We start from the raw sequence: 24,524 nt of genomic DNA, 5'->3' as shown, positions 1-24,524 counted from the left end.
AACTTTCATCTGATCACTGATCCAATATCAGTTACAGCTGAATGAATCACTTGGCTACAGGAAGAAGATCTGACATGTTTTAATTTTCCAACTACATTTTATTAATAAACTCACAGTTGGAGAAACCTGAACATCACTTCTGTCAGTTTTCAGTCGTTCTCTAGTTTCCATCTTCCTCTTCTCCCCCTTCCTCCTCTTCCTCCTCCTCCTCTTCTCCCCCCTCCTCCTCTTCCTCTCCTCCAGCCTCCTCCTCTTCCTCTCCTCCCCCCCCCTCGACTTCCTCTCTCCACCCCAGCATGTGGTTGTGAGTTTGAATCCCGTTGTGTGTCGTTGCCTCTCTGCTCTCATCACTGGAGCGAGGAGGAGGAGGAGGGGCGTCGGGACGAGCCAGGCCAGCGGCGAAGGACCCGGCAGAAGGATCTGTGTGGTCTCCGTCCGTCAGGTCGGAACTTTCGGCACTAAAATCAGACATGTTTAAACTTGTTAACGCTTCAGTCGTGAGTCTGTCGCCAGGAAACATCGGCTGCACCAACCAATCACAGACAACCAGGAAGTCAGAAGCATCACAGGCTGGAACATCAAAATAAACATTTAAAGGTCCAAATGAGTCATTTGAAAATGTGAATCTGCAGAAATCTTATGAGTTTTTCCTCAATAGTTTTTACAAGGGGAAAGATGCTCTGATGCTAAGCTAATGGATGCTAATTGGTCACGTGTGCCGCTAACTGTTTGAAGGAAGCTGCGTCATCGTGTTCCACCAATTGTTTTCAGTGTCCAGGATTTTGGACCCTCTGCAGGTCCGAGTTGTTCTCTGAACCTCCCCAACACTGGTGTAGCGTCTCACCTGTCGGGACGCCGCTGGGTCTCAGGTATGTTCGTGTCTATCAAGGCGTCCTCCTCCACAACAGATCTTCCTCCCAGCTGCTCCTCGCTGGACTGAGGGGAGAGCTGAGGTTTGGGGGGTCTGCTTGCCCGGCGGCAGGGAGGTCCGGGGCCGCGGCATTGCTTTGATGTCAGGCTGTGGTTGAAGCGGGCCGCCGCCATGCACTCGGCTGTTGTTTTGTCACAAACACACTGTAGCTTGTCGCACGCGGACACGCCATGACCTGAGGACACGGGAGAAATGTGAAGGCCGCGTGGTCACATGACTCTCAGAACTTGAGTTGCTGCCTCACCGTGTTACTCACATCGTGGTTTTGCGTTCTCGCAGGAAATGTGAGCGTTGAGCTTCCTGTCGGAGCTGCAGCCCAGCGAGCTAATCTGCTTCAGGCAGCAATGATGGAAGAAACAGCAGCTGACGGTGGCCAGAACACAAAGGGTTAAAGCTTTTAGGATCCTGCTGATCAACCAACAATCACTGGTGACATGAAATCAATGCTCCGCTTCCAGGAGGAACCTCATAAATACAACATTCGCTCAGTCTTTGACCTCAAAAGTCAACTGACGGCAGGTTCTTACTCACAATGAGGAGAACAAACATCACAAAACGTGTGGAGGAAGGACAAACCAAATACATAGAGAACAGTAGGATGTACATTAGAACCAGCAGCAGGTTGTGGCAGAATTATTATTCCACTGTGGTCCAGAGCATGACAATATTCTGAATTTGATGAGGATCGAAAACACAGAGCATTCCAGTTGGATTCACAGAATTTGGCCTATTTATGAATTTAACATTTCCCAGTGAGAACGCAGGACCTGCTGGTGTTGGTCGGGTTCTTCACACACCAGCACCACACTTGGCAATGTTTTACTGCCTTTTCTGGTGGGAATTTGCTCCCTTGATGCTAACGTGTAGACAGCAAAGAACGGTTTTAGCGACAAGGCGAAATTTGTCCCTTTCACCCAATTGTTGCTGAAAAGTCCCAGCAACTTCAATATCGATTAAAGTGACGTTTGTTAGTACTTGTGTCCTTGCGATTTCTTTCAGGTCGGGTCAATGTTGGCCATAACACGTTAGCATTCTGCTAGTCAATGCCGATTGGTCAGCGGTCAAACACACCTCACCCCTGCCATGCTAACTTCTTGATGGACTACAAACCTCATCCCTGTGGGTGATTCATTAGTGGGTGGAGCTAAAGGCCCCGCCCTCTAATGACTCACAGGCATCTGATGTTTTCGCTTCCGTAGGATTTCCAACATTTCCACCCGGTTCTGGAGCGAATCTGGGAAACAGCTCATCAGTCCCATGATTCTACGCCTCCAAAAGGTGCTGAAAACGGCTCCAAAAAAAGTTGATAGAAATGTGGCGTGTGGGAGGGAACAGGTGCGTGAAGAGGAAGGAGCTCAATCACGCACCTGTTGTCTCGCTGATCCGAGCTCACCTGTCCAGCCGATCCACGGGTTGACCTCCACCCTCCCGGCCGCAGTAGCAGCCGTACATCTCGTACTCATGCGGGCATCGTCCCGTCAGACAGAGAAGCATCTCCCCCAGCGCTGGCATCTCTCGCTGGGCCCGCCCGTCGGCGCCATACACCCTGAAGGAAGCGGGGCATTCTGCAGGTGGAGTACCGTTAGTTCTGCCACTCCCAGTGAAGAGAGATGCGTGTTAGTGCCGTTTACCTTCACTTTCTGGACGCTGCTGCATGTCGCTCAACCCGACCGACTCCAGTAGGGACCACGCAAAGAACGGCACCGCCCTCTTCTGGGCGCCGTCCCAGTCTGTCGTGCAGCACGTGAAAGAAGAAGCTTTGATATCAACTTCATAAACAGGATATTCTGATAAAGTGAGATTAAATGATATCTACTTAATCTCAATCTGGCAACAATTACTCGACTACAATCAACATTCAGATGCTGTTTTAAAACGCTGCTATGCATCAAATCAAACTGCCACCCGGGGGTAACAAAGACAGTTCCCCCGGAGACAGTTCTGCCCCCAGAGTGGACAAGTTGCTCAACTGAGAGACGTTAGTCTGGAACAGATGGGGAACGAATGATGTCACAACAGAGTAAACGGTCCCTGGCTAACGTTCCTGGCTAACATTCCCCAGCTAACGGTCCCTTGCTGATGTTCCTGGCCAACGTTCTTTCTAGTAACTTAAAGTCATCAATAAGTAGTTTTACTGTTGTAATAGTGACCAGTCCTTTCTGGACCTGGAGGACCACACCAGCACCACCAGTTTTACTCTTCTTTGGTGGTGGAAGGAGGGAGGGAAACTCCCTTCTTATTTTTGATACGTGGTTGTGTGTGTCAACTCTGAATGCTGGACAGTTTCGAGCCGTCGACCCCGGCCTGCACAGCAATGGTCTATATTTGGTAATCGTACACTGGTGTCTGGCGGAAGGACACCAGATGCTGCTCTACCGTTTGCGCTCTGCCAGCTGTCGACTTCCTCACTATCACACGGAGGTTTGTCTAACGTTCCGCTCTGTTCCCGCTCCTCCTCGCCAGATTCTGCCTCCACGGTCGTGCTTCTGGCAAGCGTGATGACTTCTAATCTCGGTTTGATGGAGGTGACCGACCTTCCTCGTGTCGTCACAGTGACAGGCGCAGATGAGGATTGAAGCTTCTGGCCTGAAACAAGAAAAGGTCAAAGGTCATAAAGCAGTTGTATTGTGTTGTCATGTTGACTTTGCAGCTTTCCAAAGGTCCTTCTGAGTGGCGTGCTGGAGCTGCCTCACCTGGACTGACGGAGCTGGGCAGCACAGCAGGGGGCGGTGTAGCGGGTGGCGGTGCAGCGGATGGCGGTGCAGCAGATGGTGCCATGACGGTGTCCTCCTGTGAATCATCTGGAGTCGTAAGGGGCGTGGCAGGGGGCTTAGTGGTGCCTCGAACTGGTTTGGTTTGTGAGTGCAAGCCTCTCGTTGAAGACCTCGTTGCTAGCGTGGTGATCATCACTACACCCAGCGAATCAGCTGTTAACGTAAGTTAGCGTGAGGGGGCGGAGCCACAGTTAGATTGGAAAAACACTTTTTTTCCTGTGTGTCGAGTTCAACCTGCTGTTGGTGTCAGAAGACTCGTGGCGTCCTTGTGACCCCGCTCTCTGCTCACCTCTGATGATGTAGGTGTCGTTACTGTTGAGGTGATGAAGAGGCAGGTGTCAACATCTCACCTGATTATGTTTGAACTAGGCTCCACCCCCTCAGGAGCCAGACACTGACATTGAGAAGAGAACCAGCATCTGACAAAATATATTCACTTTTTCTCCATTTTAAGATCAAACAAATTTAAATCAGACCAAAGTTTTATTTTGAAATATAAATCAGGAAGTTTAAGATGAACTGAGTCAACATGAGTTCAGACTAGCCGTCATCGTCTGATGCTCCCGTCTCTTCTTCCTCTTCCTCCTCTTCTTCTTCCTCTTCTTCTTCAGATGACCTTGAAGGCATCGCCGCCGCCGCGGTTGTTTCTCCATCGGAGGGATGGATCAGGGCTTTTACTGACGTCATGGTCGTGATGGAACCTGCGGGGAAACAAATCAACATTCATCTACCAACAAAGGTTCAAATGTTTCAGTTGTGATCAGATCTTGTTGCCGTGGCAACCCTTCTGATTAACATCTGGATGGTTAGAACCTCGTTCGCTTGCCTTCGTGTGGTTTCTCCTCTAAGCTGGTCGGTGTAGCTGGAGTCCACATGGACGGCGTGATGCCGCTCACCGATGGAGTCGTCCCTACCTTCTCGTCGCCATCAGTCAGGGAGGAAGGTGTGATCATCAGCATCATCATCGTCGAGGATTCTGTGCCCAACAGCTGTGACGCTGCAGGAAGAGACACCAGTGACGTCATAGAGAAAGAAATACTTGATTTCCTCCGGCGGGTAAGTTCTCGAGTCCTGACCCGGTTCTGCCGGTTCTGCCGGTTCTGAGCGAAGCATCCAGGACTGTCTGAGCCAACGTTTCCGTCCTCCATGTTGTGCGTGAGCCATGAAGATTAGCATTGGACGCTAACGTCCCTCAGATTAACCAGGAAGGGGTTTTGTTTGAAAAAGTTTGTTACTTTTTATTCTGTTTTTTTGTTTTAACCAACATTTTCAATGGTAGTGCAATATTGAATATTGAATGATGAAATTACACAAACAGAACCTGAAGAAACAAATGTCCTGATATTTTGGTCGCGTTAGCCTGGTCCCAACTTCACCAGCAACGTTTTAGTAACTAACGTATTCGGTTCCACCGAAGCCGTTTATGATTTATTACTTTTAACATTTCAGAACAATCAGATTCATAACAGTGTTTCTCAAGTGAAACTTCAAACTTGTTTTTCTTTCAAAACAAATTAAATTTGTTTGTTCCTAAGCAGCAGAACCTGAATCAAGGTTCCACTCTTGGAACCCTCTTGACCTTCTCACCTGATGCATTGTGGGTCGTTGTGTTTGTCTCCCTCAGCGTCGCCCCGCTTGAATCTGTGAGAGAAGCGACATGTTAGACTGACAGGAAGTCATGGAGCTGAGGAGGTAAGGAAGATGGCTGCCCGGCGCTCGGCGAGCAGTTTAGAGAGAACAGGAAGTAGATTTACCCGTGGAGGTCAGGTGAGATGCTGCTTCTGTCTCTTCTACGACCACAATAACACATCAGTACACGTCAACACTCGTAAAACATCAACACTGATGGTGATCAGAGGTCCTACCAGCAGGTGTTGGCGTGATGACGTCACCGTGCAGCTCCGCCACACCACTCTGGTTACTGCTGTACATCAGCAGGTCGACGCCTGCTGGACAAGGATCAGATTTATGTGGTCTTGTCTCAGCAGAGACGGTGGAACAGAAACAGATGCGTATTAACGGAACGTTCTTGTGTTTGTCCTCCGTGACTGAAATGACAGGACGGACACTGACCAGCTGCCGCAGCCCGGCGTCGATTAGACGAGTGATTCACTAGAGGTCAAATTCTGTCTGCTGCCAAGTGGATTGTTGGACCAGGAAGAACTTTTGGACACTGAGAACTCACCACCTGGTCCCTCCCACTGAGGAGGTCATGTGACTGGTTCATTCGTTCAAGTTGAATTCAAGTTCCTGGTTTGGTTTGTTGTCCGCCATCATGGAGGCGGCGCTTTGTGTGCATCAGCAGGATCACGGGAAAACTGTGACGCTGATTCTCATCAGAACTTTGGTAAGGGGCGGGGCCGAGGCCGGGTGGGGGTGGGACTTTTACCTGCTGACAAGTCGGAGGAGTTGAAGCTGAGAGACTCGTTTACTGTCGAGACGATTCCTGCAAATAGAAGAAGTTTAGAGAAGGAATATCTGACTTGTGTCATGTGATGGCAGCGTCCACATCTGGAAACACCATCGCATGATCAGCAAGCCTGTTTAGCTCGCCATCATGGCGGCTCTATGTCACTGACTTGTGCGTCAGCTGCAACTCAAACAGACTGATGAGACGGGCGTTATTGCGACCCCCCGAGGTCGTCACCTAAACCACAAATTCAAAAACGTAACGTAAACATCTGTGCGATGCCGACACCTGACCGCCATCGTTCGTATCGGCTCATGTACTGACGAGAACCTTCTAATAACTTGTTGGTGCTCGAGTCCAGAACTGAACGATCTAGAATGAATCAAGTTGTGATTTGGGGTTCTGACTGATGTGATGCATCCTTATTCTTGTCTCGCGTTCAGGGACGATGGCATGATGCTGCCTCAGATGATCCTCTAGATTATAGTTGGTGTGGGGCAGCTCTGGATTCTGCTGCGGGCTCGTTCTGATGGAGATACCTGCTGGGCTGGAGCAGGACGACCCCGCCAGGCCTCTCAGGGTGGCGTCGTACGAGCTGCGGGTCATGCACTCGATGGTCGCCTGGTCACACTCGCAGAGCCTCCGCTGGCACTCCGTCACACCATCTGAGACAGAAAAGATCAGCGGTCACGTTGACATGGACGACGACGAGCGGGACGTCCCGTCAGCCGTGAGCCTCACCACAGATGCTGTTGGCTGCAGGACAGGTAAAGTTGTCCGGGAGGGGGGGCGGTTCCAGCCTGCAGGGGGCAGTGCTCCGGTAACATCGCCGGTGGCTGTCGCAGCAGCTGCAGGGGAGGAAGTAGAGATTAATGAGATGTTCTTCCATCCATCCATCGTCGTCTTCCGCTTATTCCTTACTAGTAGGGGTCGCGGGGGGGGGGGCTGGAGCCTATCCCAGCATCTACGGGCGAGAGGCGGGGTTCACCCTGGACAGGTCGCCAGTCCATCGCAGGGCCAACATACAGAGACGAACAACCATTCACACTCGCATTCATACCTACTGTCAATTTAGAGAATCCAATTAACCTGGTCCCCAAATTGCATGTCTTTGGACGGTGGGAAGAAGCTGGAGTACCCGGAGAGAACCCACGCAGGAACAGGGAGAACATGGAAACTCCACACAGAAAGATCCCGCACCCGAGCCGGGACTCGAACCCGGAACGTTCTTGCTGTGAGGCCACAGTGCTGACCACTGCACCAAGATGTTCTTCCATCTCAGTGTTTCCAGGTACTCTGATACTTCACCCAGAACCTGTATTTGACCGTCCAGGTACTCACTTGTACTCACTCGTACTCACTAGTACGAGACTTGAGTTCAATCAGAGGTTTTTCCTTCCTGTATTACTTCTTTGTATATTTAGCTTGAGGCTAACAGAGATTAACGGCTAACAACAGCTAAACTTTCCAAACGTCTGTTTCTAATCTCTTCGGATCGTCATCTGTCTTCTCAGTCAAGCTTGATGATCCGTGATCCACCAACACTTTGATTGGAGATTAAGACTAACTAGAGTGGAGGTGTGTGTGTGTGTGTGTGTGTGTGTGGGGGGGGGGGGGGCGCATCGTCAGGGCTGATGCTATTGGCTACAGCGCCTAGCACCCGCCCTAGATACCAGTTCAAGGAAACCCAAGCAAACAGTGTCTCCTGTTGGGCCTGGACCTCCATTAGTGGTACTCACCGGTCCAGAGGGTCCAGGGGTCTCCCCATGGCTGCGTGTCTGCAGGAGCAGCCGTAGTCTTCCAAGTCGCGAGGACAAAGCTGCGCCGCACAACGAAGCTTCAACGCAAAGTTCAGCACAGCGGGAAAACTATCGAAGAGGGAGTGAATCCAGGTGAAGCGCTGGCCGAGGCAATCTGAGCAGAGACATGACGAATGAAGCTGTTAGAGAACATGGAGAGCACCAGAGAACCAGAGAGGAAGAGAACCAGTAAACCTGAGAACAAGAGAGGAAGACAACCAGAGAGGAAGAGAACCAGAGAACCAGAGAGGAAGAGAACCAGTAAACCTGAAAACAAGAGAGGCAGAGACCCAGAGAGGAAGACAACCACAGTTAAGTCCACAGTGGGCATGGTTTGATGTGAAAGTAGGCGGGGCTTAGCCAACATGGGTTTGTTGAGGGTTCATTAGAACAATTACAAACTATTTTTTTAACGAACAAATATACTTTAGTGAATCAATGACCAAAAACGTAGTTGTAGGAAGTAAAATACACAAAGGAGAGTTTTTGTTATTGTTCTTTCTCTCTTTAATAACCATGAGTACACGTGTGTGAATCAGATTCGAGTTCTAAGACTGTTCACGGTGTTCTATATTCATGTCAGGAATCTTCCTGTGACAAACGGCAGGAACAAACAGAACGTTCCACCTCTGAAAAACACTTTGTGTCTTCATTAAATCGAGAAGAGTAGAAGTCACAGTGAATGTGACAGGCGGCGTGTGCTATTAAAGGTTCTCACCCATCATGTCATTGGCGTTCTGGCTGCTGTTGTCCGGGTCCAGCAAGCAGAACACAGCGCTGACGGAACGTCCTGAGGAGAGGAGAGGAGGAGCCACGCTGATGCTGACTGGATTTATCAAAGGAACCATAGAAGCACTGAAATGTTCATGGAGCAACTCTGATCCAGTTCTCCTCCCCAGAACGCTGTCACGCAGATCTACAGATCTGAGATCAGACCTGATAGAACGTTGCAGCATGTTTGAAATACAAGAGGTGACGTACCACTGGTGACAGCAGGGAGGATGAAGATCCACGCGAGAACCAGAACCCGAGGCTGCATCTACAAACAGAGACGCTCCATCAGGGTCAATCACAAACCACCAGAGCTAAGAACAGGAACGGTTCTCCAGGGACGACCATCATAGCTGGGGACAGTCGTATTATTGGTCGAAGTCATCGTCCTCCTCAGTTGTCAAGGCAACGGTTGTGTGTCTGTCTCAACCACTAGAACCTTCCCTGGGAACCAGGAACCTTCAGAGGAACGACCTTTGGTTCTCCTCCCCTCCTCCAGACGAGCTGCTGTATCTACGAGCGACGGAGCCATGACGAGTTCCAGACCAGGAGCAGGAACCAGAAACAGCGACCCACCACAGCCCGTTGAGCCTTTGTACCTCCACCACCAGTAGTTCCTGATCACGAGATCACTCCCACTAACTAACTAACTAACTAACTAACTAACTAACTAACTAACAAATACAAACAAGTTGACTAGAAACAAAATGTAGTCTAATTCCCTCAATGACAGATTTGTCACCGTCACACCGTTCGGTTCTGGTTCACTGTCATGGGGAACCAGAACTGAATGTTGTGTCAGCGCCATCAGAACAGGAAGTCTCACCTTGTCAGCAGAGGATCAACTGAAGCGGCTTCTGCTCATGGAACTCATGGTCCTGAATGAGTCGCAGCTCCAGAGACCTGGAGGTGGTGTCAGGGTCTTCGTGAGTCCAGTAGGAGCAGCACGAGTCCCCGCTGGTTTATCTGTCCCAGCTGAACGGGGGGGGGGTTCAGGTGACACCTGAGCAACGACTCGTCATGTGAAGGTATTGGAGGCTTCAACTGACAGGGGGGGCCACAGAGTGGTCTTTGTCCTGCATGGGGGGGCACATCTGTGACCTGTGGGTCGTATCTGATCCTGCAGGGGTCAGATGTGTGCCCACGGGCAGGGACGGGTCACCGGGGCGGGGTGTGTAATGACAGGGCTGCTGACAGAGGGGCTTTGTGCGGGGCAGGTGGGACACATGTTGAAGTTTCAGGACAGGAAGTGCCTGAAGCAGCTGATTGTTTGTGTGGGGCGGCGACGAGAGCAGCGCCATTCTCACTGTGAGGATCAGGATTCGTCCCCCGGACGCTCCGGTGTCCCCGCATGAGGACAAAAACCACTTGTGTTGTGCATGAAAGCGTCCAACATCCCCCAACAGCGTCAGACGCCTCCCCACGAGGGGACCGGGGGGCCGAGTTCTCGACCCAAACGTAACTTAAAGCGACGATATTTTAATGTCCGGAGAGAAAACGACCTTCTCAGCAAACCGGCTCTGACAGAGACGATTGTCAGCGGGATTATTTGAGATTGTGAATCTGAGAGCAGGGATTTACAACCCTCTATGATAATAACTTCTAATTTGAGGAGCACGAGACAATCCAGCAGTGTTCCTGATGAGAACAGACGTTCTCTGTAAGATTCACTCCTGCGTTCTTCTCATTTCCAAGGAACTTTGGAGAAACAGAGCCGAGGCAGCGGGGAAATCAAGCAGCTTTTTATTGATCTGACACCAGTTGACGGTTCGCTTCTACATGCACTTTAGATTTGAAGGCTTTGTCTTTCATAAATAAACCGAGATGGAGGGCGCCTCCTGGTGTTTATGGTTCCCTTGACCCTAAATACTACATCACATTTTGTGGAGGTTAGTTACGCTACACCTGGAGAACCACCTCCCTGCTCCCCGACGTTCCCCAGAGGATCCTCCTGGCTCGGGTCACATCCTGGCTGATGAAGACCTCTTTGTCCTCCCTCTCTGGTTACAGGTTATTGCACATCTTTGCCAGGCACCTCTGCTTCAGATCTGGATGGGGGAGAGGGGCGGGGGGAGGGGCGGCATGGAGACGAGGGAACCACGTTCCACAATCAGAACCCCAGGACTCCTCCGAGCCTCTAAACTACCGCACAGATCAACCAAAGGCACCACGCGGAGCTTTCATGGGATTTGTTAAGACGTAAATTTGTATGTCTTGTTGTTTGTTGTTGCCGAGGCACCTCATCCCAGCGTCCCGCCGCCGCCTAGCGGTTAAGACGCTTTTCTGTCATCGCGGTACTTCGGCGAAGCTTCATCCCGAACAACTTCAAAATGTACTCCAAAAATACGTTGAACTTTTTTTCCACAGTAAATCTTAAAATGGCTTGTTTATTTGCCATGACGGCTGAGGACCTGCATCTGCAGGATTGTAGGTAACCATGGTAACAACACAGATGCCTGAGGCTCTGTTAGCGAACGGCTGAAACGACACTCATTGGGGATTTGAAGCTTTGTTTGAATTTGAAGAGATCCGGCTGGGATCCGGCACCGCCGAGCTGTCGATCTGGTGCTTCTGATGTCAGCGTCCTGTCACCTGCTGCCACGAGCTGCTATTTTCTCATCCTGCAAATCTCACCAGCAGTCTAAGAATAGACTCTGCGGGCTGACTGGAGCTGCTGATTGACACACGCGAGTAGCTCAGCGGCCCGGCGGCTGGATCAGCACCGGATGATCAGAAGCGGTGAGAGGGGTGCTTCTCCCTGCGACCTCTTGAACCCATTAGCCAGCAGGAGTCACGGCGGCTCAGAGGCTCCTGCAGAGGCGATGTTCTAATGAGCTCCGCTACCGACCCCCGGCAAACATGGCTGACACCTCGCCATCAGTGCAGGTGAAGGATGAAGCACGCCACCCAATTAGCTCTCATTCACAACTGCTTTGAGGCGGTGGAGGAACCTCGACTCTGAAACCGATCCAGAACTTCGCTGTCATTGATTCCTTAAGTACCGTCAGTAGATGCAGACCGACGCCAATTCAAGAGCTGGATGTCGTCCAGCACCTCATGTGACCTTTGGTATTCAAACACATTTGTTCTAATTTTTTTTTAACCATTTCTTTTATTATTTTTAATATTTGTATCTGTAAATTGTCCAATATAAATGGTAATATTTATTTTAGCTTTTTGTGTCTTATATTCATTTTCTCCTGATTGAGGTCATCCTTTCTTCTTCCCTTGTCAACGCTGCTGTGACTGCCTAAAGTGAGGGATCAATAAAGTGTTCTTATTATTCCTGTTCTTATTTTTAGACATTTACGAATAGAAATATGGATTTTATAGCAGTTTTGAATGGCGGAGCTTTCGTCCAGCTTTGGTTTCTCTTTTGTTTTGAAGACCTCGACCGTAAAATTCGTGTCACAGTTGCAGCGAATCAGGGGGAAGCTCAGTGACGTGTGAGAGCGCCACGTCAGCCGCCGCCGCCGGTCGATGATCCTCCCCTATGGGTCACTTACTTCTGGAGAAGGAGACTCTTCTGACCCGCCGACAAACCTCCGACGTGTGCGTTTGGTACCAGCGCTGGCTGTCGTCACAGTACCTGGAGGAGAGAACCGCCACCGTCACCAGCTGAGCTGAAGCCTCCTCCAACTTTACCTCTCCTGGTCTCAAGTGATACTTCACTCCAAGAGTATTTTATATTCCAGGTCCTCACTAACCAGAGTCTTGAGCTCACTAAGATGTGTTTTCCCCCTCCTTCGTCACTTCTTAGTGACTCCAGAACGCAGGAAGAACCGGGCACGCATATTTAGCTTGAAGCTAACGGAGACTGACGGCTAACAGCAGCTAAACCCTCCAGAAACATCAGTTCACCGACTCTCCTGCTCGCCTGGTGTCATCCAGGACCCCTCAGTTGCCCCGCAGCTGCAGGAGCAGGAACCCACTGACACATCGATCGGGACGAAAACTAACAAGAACACTTCCGCTGTGAATGAGCCAAGTGTTCCAGTGAGTTTGGACGATGGCCTGGAGAGAGGGACCTTTTTTGAGGAGGGCAAAGCAGCTTTGTGAGCTCAAGACTCCTGTGAGTGAGCCGGGGACAGACGCAGCCCGCTGTCGGAGTGAAGTGTCACCAACAGTCATTAGCAGACGCAGGAACCTTCTCAGGCGTGTCGCAGGGCCAAAGGAAGGTCTGCAGAGGCACTGGGAGAAGAACTTGCAGAGCTCCAGCACGCAGGGCTGCAGCTGGAGGGCGCCGACCGTCGTAGAGCTGCCCAGCACGCCGCCGTCCATCCGCTGAGATCTCCTCCAAGGACAGCCTCTCAACCCAGAGAGAGAGAGGGAGAGGGGGAGGGGGAGGGGGGATCCTGTCAGTCACCAGAACTTAAACTCATCTCAAACTGCTTAATTACTTTGTCTAATTTTCCAAACAAATCCGAAGTCGTTAGTGGGCTAATTACAGAGACGAGAGACGATCACACAGGTAAATAGAATAAAACCAAGATGGCATAATTAAACGCCGACTCCCACTGAGGTGATTTGAATAAATCTTCACCTTCACCATCTTCATTGTATTTGTGTCACCGCAGCGCCACCGTCACCTGACAGGAGTCACCGGCGCTGATGTATTCTGCTCATAATTAATGCATCGCAGGTACGCGGCGCCTAATTACCATAAACATTCATATTCAAGCATGAATCTCAATTAGACTCTAACACATTCTTCTTTTAATCTCTTCAAATCAAACCAACTTCTCAAACTTCAACACTGAAATCCAAGAAGGTAAACGAAAGTCCTGGGAGAGTCGCCTGCTGGGTCTCGGTGTTCTTGCTTTTCATATTCACGTTTATGCTTGGGCTCAGCTTCCCATTGTTCTTCATCAGCGTCACAGATGTTGGAATCATGTGACACCGAGCAACGGCGGCACATGTAGAGTGTTCCAGAGGTCATTCCGGGAGGAAGGGGACAGATGGAATTCTGCCAAAATTGTAAATGCAAAAAAACCCACAAAATGACATCAGAGATATCTGATATTTATACATAAACATCTCTCAACCCAGACAAAATACAGTTTATAGACTGTGATGTCATCTTTTTACTTTATTTTTTTATTTCTTATCTTTTTACAGTATTAGTGTATATATTTATATTTGTCATTATTTATGTGAGCACGTTTGCAGCAGAGACAAACATTGTCACAGACATCAGAAGTGAATCCTGCAGCTGTTTTCTGCTTTATAAGAGGAAGAAAGCAGAATATTTAGAGATAAATCATCTTCAGTGTGACTGTGGTAGACCTGAGTTGTGTGTGTGTGTGTGTGTGTGTGTGTGTGTGTGTGTGTGTGTTGTGTGTGTGTACTCATTTTACTGCACACTAATGATTCAGTGACAAATGGCTCTGGTTGCTCTGCTTGTTGCTAGGCAGAACTCAGAGGGGGAGCAGCTGCTGATCTACAGTGAAGTCTTACTGCCATCTAGTGGCTCTGAACTGAACTGATCCAACTGTTGACAAAATGTAAATTTAGTTCTTTAGTCCCTCTCTAACGGGACCGGCGTGGCTCAGAGGCAGAGTGGCCGTCTAGCAACCGAAGGGTTGCTGGTTAAATCCTCACTTCCCCTGTTGACCATGTCCAAGTATCCTTGAGCAAGATACTGAGCCCACTGCCACTCGTAGTGCTAGTACGAGTAGTACTAGCAGTAACATCAGCATGGTCTCAGCACGAGGACCAGTACCAGTCTCTCTGTCCCTGTCTGTTTGCTTCTGTCTTGTTCGTGTTCTCTGTCTGTCTGTCATTCTCTCTCCTTCTGTCTCTCTCTCCATCCAACCGGTCGAGGCAGATGGCCGCCCCATAGAACCTGGGTCTGTTCCCCGTGTCTGCCTGCCAAAGAAGGTCCCTACTATCTCAGGTGTTCTGTCTCAGAGCTTCTGAGATAGAACAGGTGTTCCATCTATAGAACAGGTGTTCTATCTATAGAACAGGTGCTCTATCTCAGGTATGCTGTCTCCTGATGAACTCGTTGGTGTAAATGAACAGAGAGAGTGCGGTTCTAGACCTGTTCTACCAGTAAATAAGAGACCTTTAGTTGTTGTTCTCATTCCAGTTCCAGTGGCAGTAAAAAGCTGATCTTGACCGCTGATAAAAGCCAAATCTGACATGCAACAATCAAGTTAAGCAAAATCAAACTAAAACAGGTTAAACAGTGAATTATTAGGGATGTTTGTGGGGCCACTTTTACCTCCGGCTAGTCTTACAGGCCCTTTAACCAGCTTGTTGTCTCGTCATGAATCAGCATCAGAGACAAAGCCGCAGACACACGAGCGCCGACTGTTTGGCCAAAATTTGCTTTTAACCTTTTCAGCTTCAAACCCTCAAAGCTCTCTCAGGAGGGGTACTGCACCGGCGTTACCATGGTTACCACCTCAGCCTCCCGCACGTCTCTCGATTTCCCTTCCTTCCCCATGCTGTATGCACGCACGAACGCACGCACACACGCACGCACACACGCACACACACACCTTTCCCCAAGCTAAGATTAAATCCGTGTGTTTGGAAGGGAGCGTGACCGCATCAGGAGATGCGGCCACACACACACACACGTGTCCCCAGGTGGCGATAATGGCGGCATTAGATGGTCAAACACCGGCAGCCACCCATGCTGAGATCTGACTGAAGGCACGTTTGTCTCCATCTTCTGGAAGCGAGCAGTATTACAACAAACGGGGCGGTGCTGTAGTTACGCGTCACTCAGCGGCTGTGTGACGTGCGACACTCGGTGGTGATATTCGGTACGACAGTTGCAGGCGTGTGATGATTATGTGACATAACCGTGTTGGAGGCGGGGTTTGGATCTGGAGAAGGTTCAAAGGAACGCGTGGGTGGTTGATAAGAACAGACCTGCTCACCTGCTCGCTGGGTCTCTGCAGCCCTGCTGGGTGTTGTAGTTCTAAGAGGCTTCGTCGTCCTCTCCGCCACCGGAGGACTGACAGGCGACGGGCTGCTGGGAGGAGGCAGAGAGGTGCTGTGTGTGGTTCCTCGGATCAGTGTGGCCGTGGTCGGCCGGGTTGGACTGATCGCTGGTTTGGTTGGCACAGAGCTCAGCTGGGTCCTCGAGGTCGCGGCTGGCTGCATGGCGGCCTCTACCGGCTGTGAGGTTCCGATCGTCTGGAAGGTTGTTGTTAGTTTTTCTGCAGGTTCTCTCTGAGTTGTCACCGCGTTTCCTGCTGATGTTTGACCCGTTTGGGGCGTGCTGGGCTTTCCCAGCAGCTGAGAGACGGTGATTGTTGGAGTTTCATCCACAATCATCTGTGACACTGAAGAATCAAACACAGAGTTTCCTGTTAGCAGCCAAACAAGCTAGCAGGAGTCGTGTCTCGGAACACTACTTTGTCCCTCATGAGGCGATGGTGAGTCCAGTCCAGTCAAGTAAGTCCAGTGAATCAAGTCCTGTCAGTCCTGACCGAACCAGTCAAGTCATTCCAGACCAGACCAGAGCAGTTGAGCCTGCGCCACTACTTTTTTTGTATATTAGAACAAAAAACTAAAGAATTCATACAGACGCCAATGCTGTGGGTCCACTGAAGCTAGCATGCTAACTCGTTAATGCTGGTCCATCTCATCTTTAAAGTCTTTGTAGCGTTCAGTCTGTCTTCAGACCAGCAGGAGAGGATGGAGAAGTAGCGCCACCCAGAGGAGATCGGATGCAACAAACAAGCTATGAGCTGAACTACACAGCGGCGTCAGAGCAGCTGGTTGAGTTCCGCTACTTCGCCTCGTAGTTTTGCTGTTAATCAGCGGTAGCTTTGTGTACAACTGATGACCGCAACCCTGTGGATGCAGACCTGGATCCACCCCAAATTGCAGATGTGCTGCCCCCTACGTGTTGGGAGTGAGAATGCGGCAGACAGTGAGCCAAAGCCTTCACATCACGCCTTGGAGACTAAATGGCAGCAGACGCACCGTGGGCGGTAGAGTGGACCCTGGAGCTCATCCCGGGTGCCGACATGTTTGTGGGCAGTTGGTGTCTTTCTGGAGCAAAAAATAAATAAAAATAGAAGCACTGGCATTGGACATCACAGGTCCTTGAAGGAGTGTTTCAATGAGCGAGCACACTCACCGACAGGAAGTCTGGCCGATGAGATGTTGCTGGCTTGAGAAGACGAGGAGAAGTTCAGTGAAATGGAAGATGAGAGTCAACGACCAACATTCTGGACCGTCGTAATAAATGGTTATTATCACGTCATTCAACACCTCTGAGAGCCGAACCGACCACACAATACAATAGACTGACATGTGACGTTGGAAATATGACATCATCAAGTGTAGAACCATCACACCAACCAACCCCCCAGGTGTGGCGGGAGTGTGGAGTCAGGAGGATGCCGCGGCACCGCCGGGCAACCAACCTGTGTGCGGTCCCTCGATGATGGTCTGGTTGAAGAGCGGCGTGATGGCGCCCAACTCCCACAGCTCCGGCGGCGCTCTGCCTGGACACAATCACACACACACACACACACACGCACGCACGCACACACACACACACACCTCCATCATCTTCATCTACCCAACAAATTCCTGTTAATGCGACACTCATCTTGTATTTTACCTACAAGTATCTTCCAATTAGGAGCATCTCCGTCTGGGACTGTTTTGAAACTGGGACTTAAGTCTTATTGTCCATCAGGCCCAGAGACAGACAAGGAGACCTTCGTCTAGGCAGCTTAGACCCAGGCTAGTTAGCTTAGCACAATGAATGATGGATTATGGGATGTGTTAGCCTAGCTCTATGTTAGCCTGCATTAATATAACCAGGGTTGTGTGTCACACTGGTGATGAATAACAGTTTAACATGAGGAGACATTGTAGTGTTAGAATCAGACACGTAGCCGGAACTACTTTCCTGACTGGGCGCAGTGATTTGACGCAGCACCTCCAAAGCTCCACTGGAACTTGGGTCAACAGAACCAAACATTTGTTGAGGACTAGAAGAGCGACTGCTGCTACTGATCATGAGGAGGAGGAGGACTCCTGCTGGACACACCAGCATCCTGGACCTTAGCTAGCTGATGCTAACACTTCCCAACCACTACCAGTCATTGTGCTAAGCTAACCAGCAAGAACCCCACAAATGAGTCTCTAGCTTCTTGTCCAGCTCTGGGGGCGATGGACAAGAAGAGACTTTCACAGAGAAGCGTGTTTCTGCAAGGGAATTAAAATCCAATATTGCCTGGACAGTTTTATTCTTTGCACTTTCGTTGCATTGAAGTTGACCTTTGACCTTTTAGATATAAAATGCCATCATTGCTAGCCTTTCATTCTATCCATCCATCCATCCATTTTCTCCCTCTAATCCTGTTAAGGGTGGTGGTGGGTGGAGCCTATCCCAGCAGCCTTCAGGTGAGAGGCAGGTTCACCCTGGACAGGTCACCAGTCCATGGCAGGGCCAACACATAGAGACAGACAACCATTGGCTCTCCCAGCCACGCCTACGGTCAATTTAGAGTCTGGATTAACCTGGTCCCCTCTTGATGTCTTTGGACTGTGGAGGAAGCTGGAGTACCAGAGAGAACCCACAAAGGAACAGGGAGAACAAGCAGTCTCACACAGAAAGACCCTGTGCTCCAGCCGGGGCTGGAACCCTGAACCTTCTTGCTGGGAGGCAACAGTGCTGACCACTGCACCACCGTGGCGCTGCCTTTCATACTATTTGCATGAAATTTTGTCTTGACTACCAGTGTTTTTTTTATGCTGTTTGACCCCTAAATGGTGTTCCTGAGGTAACGGGAGAACAGGACGGACAGGTAATTCATCATGAAAATGCGTGGACCGGTCAGAGGTCACTACTCACCCGTCTTACCCGCCATCACGCAGATGGAGATGCAGTCAGAGTCGTTCCTCTGGCTGACTGACGTACAAACACAGAAAATATCCATTAATGAGTCGAACGAGCGTCTGGTAAACTTTTGCTTTCTTCTCCTCACCTGATAAAATGGAGGAGGACTTGAAGAGCTCGTGGAGGCGACTGGTGGCGTTCCCCATCACGTCCAGGAGCACCGCCGCGAAGTCTGAAACGTCCAGGAGAAACGTGTGGAACTTTACACTCAACGATGTCACGCTTTGTTTCAGAGCTGGAAACGCGGCCTCATAAATATCCAGATTTAGGAAACTAATAATCAATAATAGCAGATCAATATTCACAGGGGCTGAGACGGACACTTCCACCTCCATTCAGACGCTCCTACACAGACACACAAACATGACCACGACACAGAACCGCGGTACCTGTTAGATCGTTGGTGCCGTTGGTGACGCAGTAACAGAATCGTCTCCTGAACCTGCTGCTTTCTACACTTCCAGCACTGGAAACTGCAAGAACACTCAGAAACCTGCTAGTTACTCCTCCTGGTTACTGCTCAGAACACAAGTCATGTCAAACACTTCGTTAACAATGTCCAAAATCAAGCATCTCCTGCTACTCTGTGGACGGTTCTGAGACGCTGGAGGTGAAAAAGGAGAAAACCATCCAGGTCCAGTGTTGTAGGGAGCGGCGGTTACACGCACCCACCACTAGAGGGAGGCATCATCAGGCCGCCACATGCAGCAGGAAGCAAAAACACAACCCTGCATGTTTTGTTCTCCTGGTTTTGTTTATGTGGATGGAGAGAATACTGGTGAATGAACGGATGAGTGAATGAATATTTACTGTTGTAGACGAGCAGAGTGAGCTTGTGGAGCGCCAGGGAGCTGTAGGACGTCACGCTGAGGAGCGAGAAGAGCTGCCGGGAGCCTGGGCGGAGGACACGCCGCTCATGAGCGCAACACACGCAGGAAAATATTCAACAACAGCACCTAAAAATGAAACCTTCTACGCCGTAGCAGGAGCAACCTGAGCGATGCAGAACTCCTCACGTATCAATAGAAGTAAATACGATCGTCTGTTTGCTGCACCGAACGTAAATGTCTTCGTTAGCGAGCTGAACAAGTAAAACCTCTTCATCTCACGTGAGACGGTTGAGCTGAGCTGACTTTTATGAAGCTGATGCAGTTTTACAAAAATGTGACTCGGAATGGTCGGTTATTACCAGCAGACCGACACAACCTACCACCAACTAATGGGGATTACGGAGTCTTCCGGCCTCTCATTGGTTTACTATGTATCTAATAAAAGTTGGTGAAATCTGATCGTTAAATCGAACCATAAGAATTCCTCTGGTAATGATTCTGAGCCTGATGTCATGAATGGATTTTTTTCCTTTGGACTTCCTCACAGTGCAAACAGCCGAAAATAACGTTGGCCATCCTAGGATGAACGGTTCATTGATAACGAGCTGCTTCCACTTCGACCTCCACATGAGAGGCTCAGCATCGATCCTCCCATCAGCGTCGGTAGGCCCTCGTACCTGATTGGCTGGAATTTATTAAGGTATTGACCAGCGGCGTGAGGTCGATGGCGGCCGGGTCGATGTGCTCTGCTGGGATTTCTGTGAAAAACAGACGGACAGGCGTCTGATTGTGATCTCTGACGGAATGAGAAGCATCAGCAAAGCAGGGCTCAAAGACCCGGAGGACCCGGTGAAGGGCAGCGGGTCGGAGGCGGGTACCAGCCTCCTCTCTGACCTGTTCCTGTCGTCCATCTATCATTGGACGCAGCTGAACACGTGGTGGGTTTTGCAGCAGAATGAAGGTAATTTAATGTTTTGGGGTTTTTTTAGAGGAAAAAGGGAGAAGTACCTGAGGATGCCAGCGTGCGTCTCTCGTCACTGTCCTCCTGCGGTTCGAGTCTCAAAGCTGGACGCGTGTAAAAAGACCCAGATAAGACTTTTAGTTTGATCTGAAACACCAGAGTACAAATACACATTAAACTGCTCCCTCTAATTATTTGTGTACTAAAACACAAACTGGAAATACTAGTACATGAGATGTACGCCTGTCACGGTAACCGTGACCTTTGACCACCACGACCTTTTCAGTTAATCCTCAAGTCCCACTGGATGTTAACGGGAACGTGAACACGTCGCACCTCCGAGCCGCCAACATGGAGGCGCGAGAACAGCAACACACAACTGAATAGAATGTAACAAACGTTCTTTTTCCACTTCCAGAGATGTTCCACAGCCTTCGGCACTGAAGACAAAAGTCTTGTGTTTGTGGGTTTTTGTCCAAACCTGGGAGACAGGTTCCACAGCCGCCTACCTTGACCGAGGAGGACCAGGAGCAGGACCACTGAGAAGCAGCTTATCTGACGTATGAGTCCACGTTGGGAGGATCCCTGGAAGCCGGCCATGTCCCGCTGGAATCACAACACACACAATGTCTTCATCGTGGTCATCCAGAGGCGTGGGAAAGGGGGGCACTACGGGTGCTGCAGCTCCCCCTCGTCATTGCATCAGCCCCCCCTGGTGGGAGGCTGTGGACTAACATAATATTGTACTCAGACACGTGAAATAAAAATGTATACATATAAAAATTAGGGCTGTCACTTCAACACATTAATTAGATTAATTAATTACACCGCAAATTCATGCGTTATAAAAATTAACGCAGGATTAATTATAACACACTTGAGTGGCAATTCAATGTGAATTTTACCCAGACAAACATTTTAAACTTGGCCCATTGAAGGACCCGTACTTGGCAGTGGCTCGTCGCTTCCCACGTGCGTCGCTGGTCAATGCGCCTGTTTGAGGCTCCGCCTTAAGACGCGCTGACTGAGGTTTTATTCAATCACCAATAAAAATGTGGATTTCCAATCTTCTCCTCTTCTTGTATTCGTCTGATGAGTCACGCACTAGAATGTTGTAATGTCCTAGAATTTGAATTCTTTGTTAGGGGACCTGAAGCAGATATGAGATTAAAAATGCGATCAATTTGATCCATCAATCACAAACCCCGTAATTAATGAGATTAATTTTTTTTAATCGCCTGACAGCACTCATTAAAATATATAAAAACATTACATTCTACTGTGTTGATATAAGATTAAAATGATGGGCAGTGTATAAGATATGAATAGATCATAAATTACTTAACTATTGCGTTGATAAAAGACTAGCCTGCTACTCAGGAAGTGCTTTGCTGCTTTCATCACCTTAGTCTTGAATGAGTCCTCAGCCTGCCTTTGTTCGCGTTGACGTTGAGTTTGACTCTCGTCTCTCGTTTTACGTGATTGATGATTGAAACGGACAGCGTGAACCAACGTTCTTGTGCCTCAAGTATTGAGCGTTCAAAGTTACGGAGAACATGAAAATTCAACCTTTTCAATCTTTCGTTCTCTTCATTCAAGTTTTCGTCCGATGGCAGCTGGCGGCGACACTGAAGGCCAACAACACTACGTTGGAAACATCAGCCGCAATGTAATGATGTCACGTATCTTCCAACCCAGCCCCCAGCTCCCCTCGAATGAAACCACTTCCAGCGCGCCTGAGGTCGTCCCGGATTCCTGCCTACATCGAATTCCTCTCTTCTCAGGTCATAACTGCTGTGGCCACTAGAGGGCGTCTGGTGACAGAACTGAGAAGAAACGTCTGAGCTCCCAAAAACAAGCACTGAAGAGGCCGATTGTCCCCAGGAACCGTCCCTGATCCCTGAAAGTGACTTTTTCATCAACGGACATTCACATCAGTTTTGGGGTATTTAACTTCCTGCAGTTTTCCAAAGGAGCACAGAGGCTTTTTTTTTTTGTTGCTTTGGAAGTTAAATAAATAAAATTAAATAAAAGACAAAGCAGGCGCTCTCTCTCTGAGGGTAAACGAAGAGGTGTGACTGTATTGTGTGACTGTTACTGGAACGCTGCTGCATGTAAAGCACCTTGAGCTGCTTTCTCTGTGTAAAATGTACTTCATTAATAAAGATGATTATAATTACCACAATTATTATAACCATAAGTCCCCAGTTTCCTTTCTTGTTTCCACTCAGCTAATATAAGAACACATTTGCATCTCTAGAATCGACACCTGACATTTTTAATGACATACCTGTGAGGTCACCTGGACGTCTTACCTGTTCCGTGCTGGTCGTCCTGCAGTATCAAACCTCATCCAGCGTTTCACAGATTAAGATTGCAGGACGCTTGCCCCCCCCCCCCCTCGGAACAGGCGAGGTTGGCAGCAGCTGACGACTCTGAACAAAAAAACCCCAAGAGACAGAAAAGCCTCGCCGCTGCAAAAAGTACCACACAAGAAAAGGTGAAACACTTCAGATGTGCTTGGATTTGTTCTCGGAACATTTCTTTTGAGTTCTGAGGCATAAAATCATCTGATCTGAACACTTAATGGAAGTAAACCACCAATAAGCCTTCAATGACATCATTATTACATCAAAAGCCCACCGACTAAAAGACCAAATGATCTGAAGGAGGCTTAAAAAGACGAAGACACACCTGACTTGGACTGGTCCCTTTGTTCCGGATCTCCTCGCGCCACAGAGACGTAAGACCTTGATGAGCAGCCGCGAGTTGGCGGCATTCATCAGAACTTTTGGTTGTTGAAAAACTTCAGGTAAAGTGCAAACAGAAGAACTGCTGGATAGAACATTTGTGATGTCAAAATAAAAGATGCTGGATCAACCACATCGAAACTCACCAGGCTCCTGAGAACATAGTTGGACACGTCAGACACTTGCTAACGTGGGAGCTAACGTTGAGGTTAGCTAACACGCTTACCGTTAGCTCAGTTGATGTTAGCTTGCGAGGAACTTTGTGGGATGTTATCAAAACGGTCGGGGCATAATATTATTAAGAGATGAGTGTTTCCAGTGCTGGTTTAGCGTTCACAATCAAACAATCCTGTTGGGGTGCTGCCACCTGCTGGATAACATTGAGCCCACAGAAACACTTTTATGGAAATTGAAAAAAACAACTAAATTTGGAGAAAGATAAACAGGTGTGACTTAGATTTGAGCCTTGGAAAGACTGGCAAGAAGCTGAATGAGCAACACTCTTACAAACGTGATGATCTCATAATGTGTTTAATAAAAAATTAACCTTTGAACCTCTTTGTTATGCAGGAAGTCAGAAGTCTTTCTGATCGGTGTCTCGTTGTATTTGTCACATTTGTTCATTTCCTCCTGGAAAGAATCAGCTGAGTTTCCTGTTGACCAGGACATTTTTTGCAGTGTTGGTAAATGTCTGTAATAAGCCACAGGAGAGACACACGAGACGAGGGGGACATCGGTGAATACGAGGAGAGAGCGAGGCCAGCATGACGGGGCTCACTGGGCGCTTTGGCATTCACATTCAGGTGCGCGCGATAATTGGCAGTGGAGGGACCATCTGCTGAGGCCTGGGAACCCACGAGCGCGCTTGACAATCGTTATTGAGCAGAGAAATGATCAACTGATGTAATCTGCAGTTGTCGTGCCAGTGTGGTCATATAGTGAGCTGAGATTAAGACGTTCCTCATTGCTTCTGGGATGAGTAATGAGCATTGGGATGAGGCGTGCTTGGAGTCCAACAGGAAGTGATCATGTCAGGGATGAGGCGTGCTTGGAGTCCAACAGGAAGTGATCATGTCAGGGATGAGGCGTGCTTGGAGTCCAACAGGAAGTGATCATGTCAGGGATGAGGCGTGCTTGGAGTCCAACAGGAAGTGATCATGTCAAGGATGAGGCGTGCTTGGAGTCCAACAGGAAGTGATCATGTCAGGGATGAGGCGTGCTTGGAGTCCAACAGGAAGTGATCATTTCAGGGATGAGGCGTGCTTGGAGTCCAACAGGAAGTGATCATGTCAGGGATGAGGCGTGTTTGTAGTCCAACAGGAAGTGATCATGTCAGGGATGAGGCGTGCTTGGAGTCCAACAGGAAGTGATCATGTCAGGGATGAGGCGTGTATGTGGTCAGGTATTTACTGATGGAT

General features: G+C 49.2%; 2 protein-coding genes across 4 annotated transcripts; both read right to left on the bottom strand.

Moving 5' to 3' along the window:
- Positions 1-160: 160 nt before the first annotated feature.
- On the bottom strand, positions 161-8,636 carry oc90 (otoconin 90). The gene is made up of 18 exons (XM_086205093.1): positions 8,633-8,636; positions 7,855-8,029; positions 6,857-6,963; positions 6,655-6,780; positions 6,095-6,151; positions 5,571-5,651; positions 5,460-5,495; positions 5,293-5,346; positions 4,532-4,702; positions 4,251-4,406; positions 3,940-4,017; positions 3,625-3,858; positions 3,308-3,517; positions 2,563-2,661; positions 2,325-2,496; positions 1,188-1,294; positions 845-1,106; positions 161-458 (listed from the first exon to the last, which is right to left on the bottom strand). Exons 1-18 carry the CDS (start codon positions 8,634-8,636, stop codon positions 161-163), a joined length of 2,427 nt encoding a protein of 808 aa, XP_086061219.1.
- Positions 8,637-10,382: 1,746 nt separating this feature from the next.
- On the bottom strand, positions 10,383-20,959 carry hhla1 (HHLA1 neighbor of OC90). Of its 3 annotated transcripts, none has more exons than XM_086205066.1 (14): positions 20,866-20,959; positions 20,404-20,460; positions 20,073-20,153; positions 19,376-19,459; positions 18,955-19,038; positions 18,654-18,737; positions 18,521-18,577; positions 17,079-17,159; positions 16,790-16,822; positions 16,633-16,701; positions 15,579-15,986; positions 12,833-12,992; positions 12,192-12,274; positions 10,383-10,733 (listed from the first exon to the last, which is right to left on the bottom strand). In XM_086205066.1, exons 1-14 carry the CDS (start codon positions 20,954-20,956, stop codon positions 10,690-10,692), a joined length of 1,416 nt encoding a protein of 471 aa, XP_086061192.1. In that variant the 5' UTR covers positions 20,957-20,959; the 3' UTR covers positions 10,383-10,689. The 3 variants fall into 3 exon arrangements, 2 of the variants coding, with proteins under 2 accessions (XP_086061192.1, XP_086061193.1); XR_015116128.1 differs by having other exon boundaries at positions 10,712-10,733; positions 15,571-15,986; XM_086205067.1 differs by lacking the exons at positions 10,383-10,733; positions 12,192-12,274; positions 12,833-12,992 and adding an exon at positions 13,190-13,651.
- Between the last annotated feature and the right edge of the window lie 3,565 nt (positions 20,960-24,524).

The sequence above is a fragment of the Aulostomus chinensis genome, chromosome 5 (assembly GCF_037954235.1).
Source record: "Aulostomus chinensis isolate RoL2024-O1b breed Wild chromosome 5, RoL_Achi_v1.0, whole genome shotgun sequence".
In the NCBI taxonomy this organism is placed as follows: domain Eukaryota; kingdom Metazoa; phylum Chordata; class Actinopteri; order Syngnathiformes; family Aulostomidae; genus Aulostomus; species Aulostomus chinensis.
Note: the sequence above shows the minus strand (reverse complement) of the source record. Positions and strands in the feature narration are given on the sequence as shown.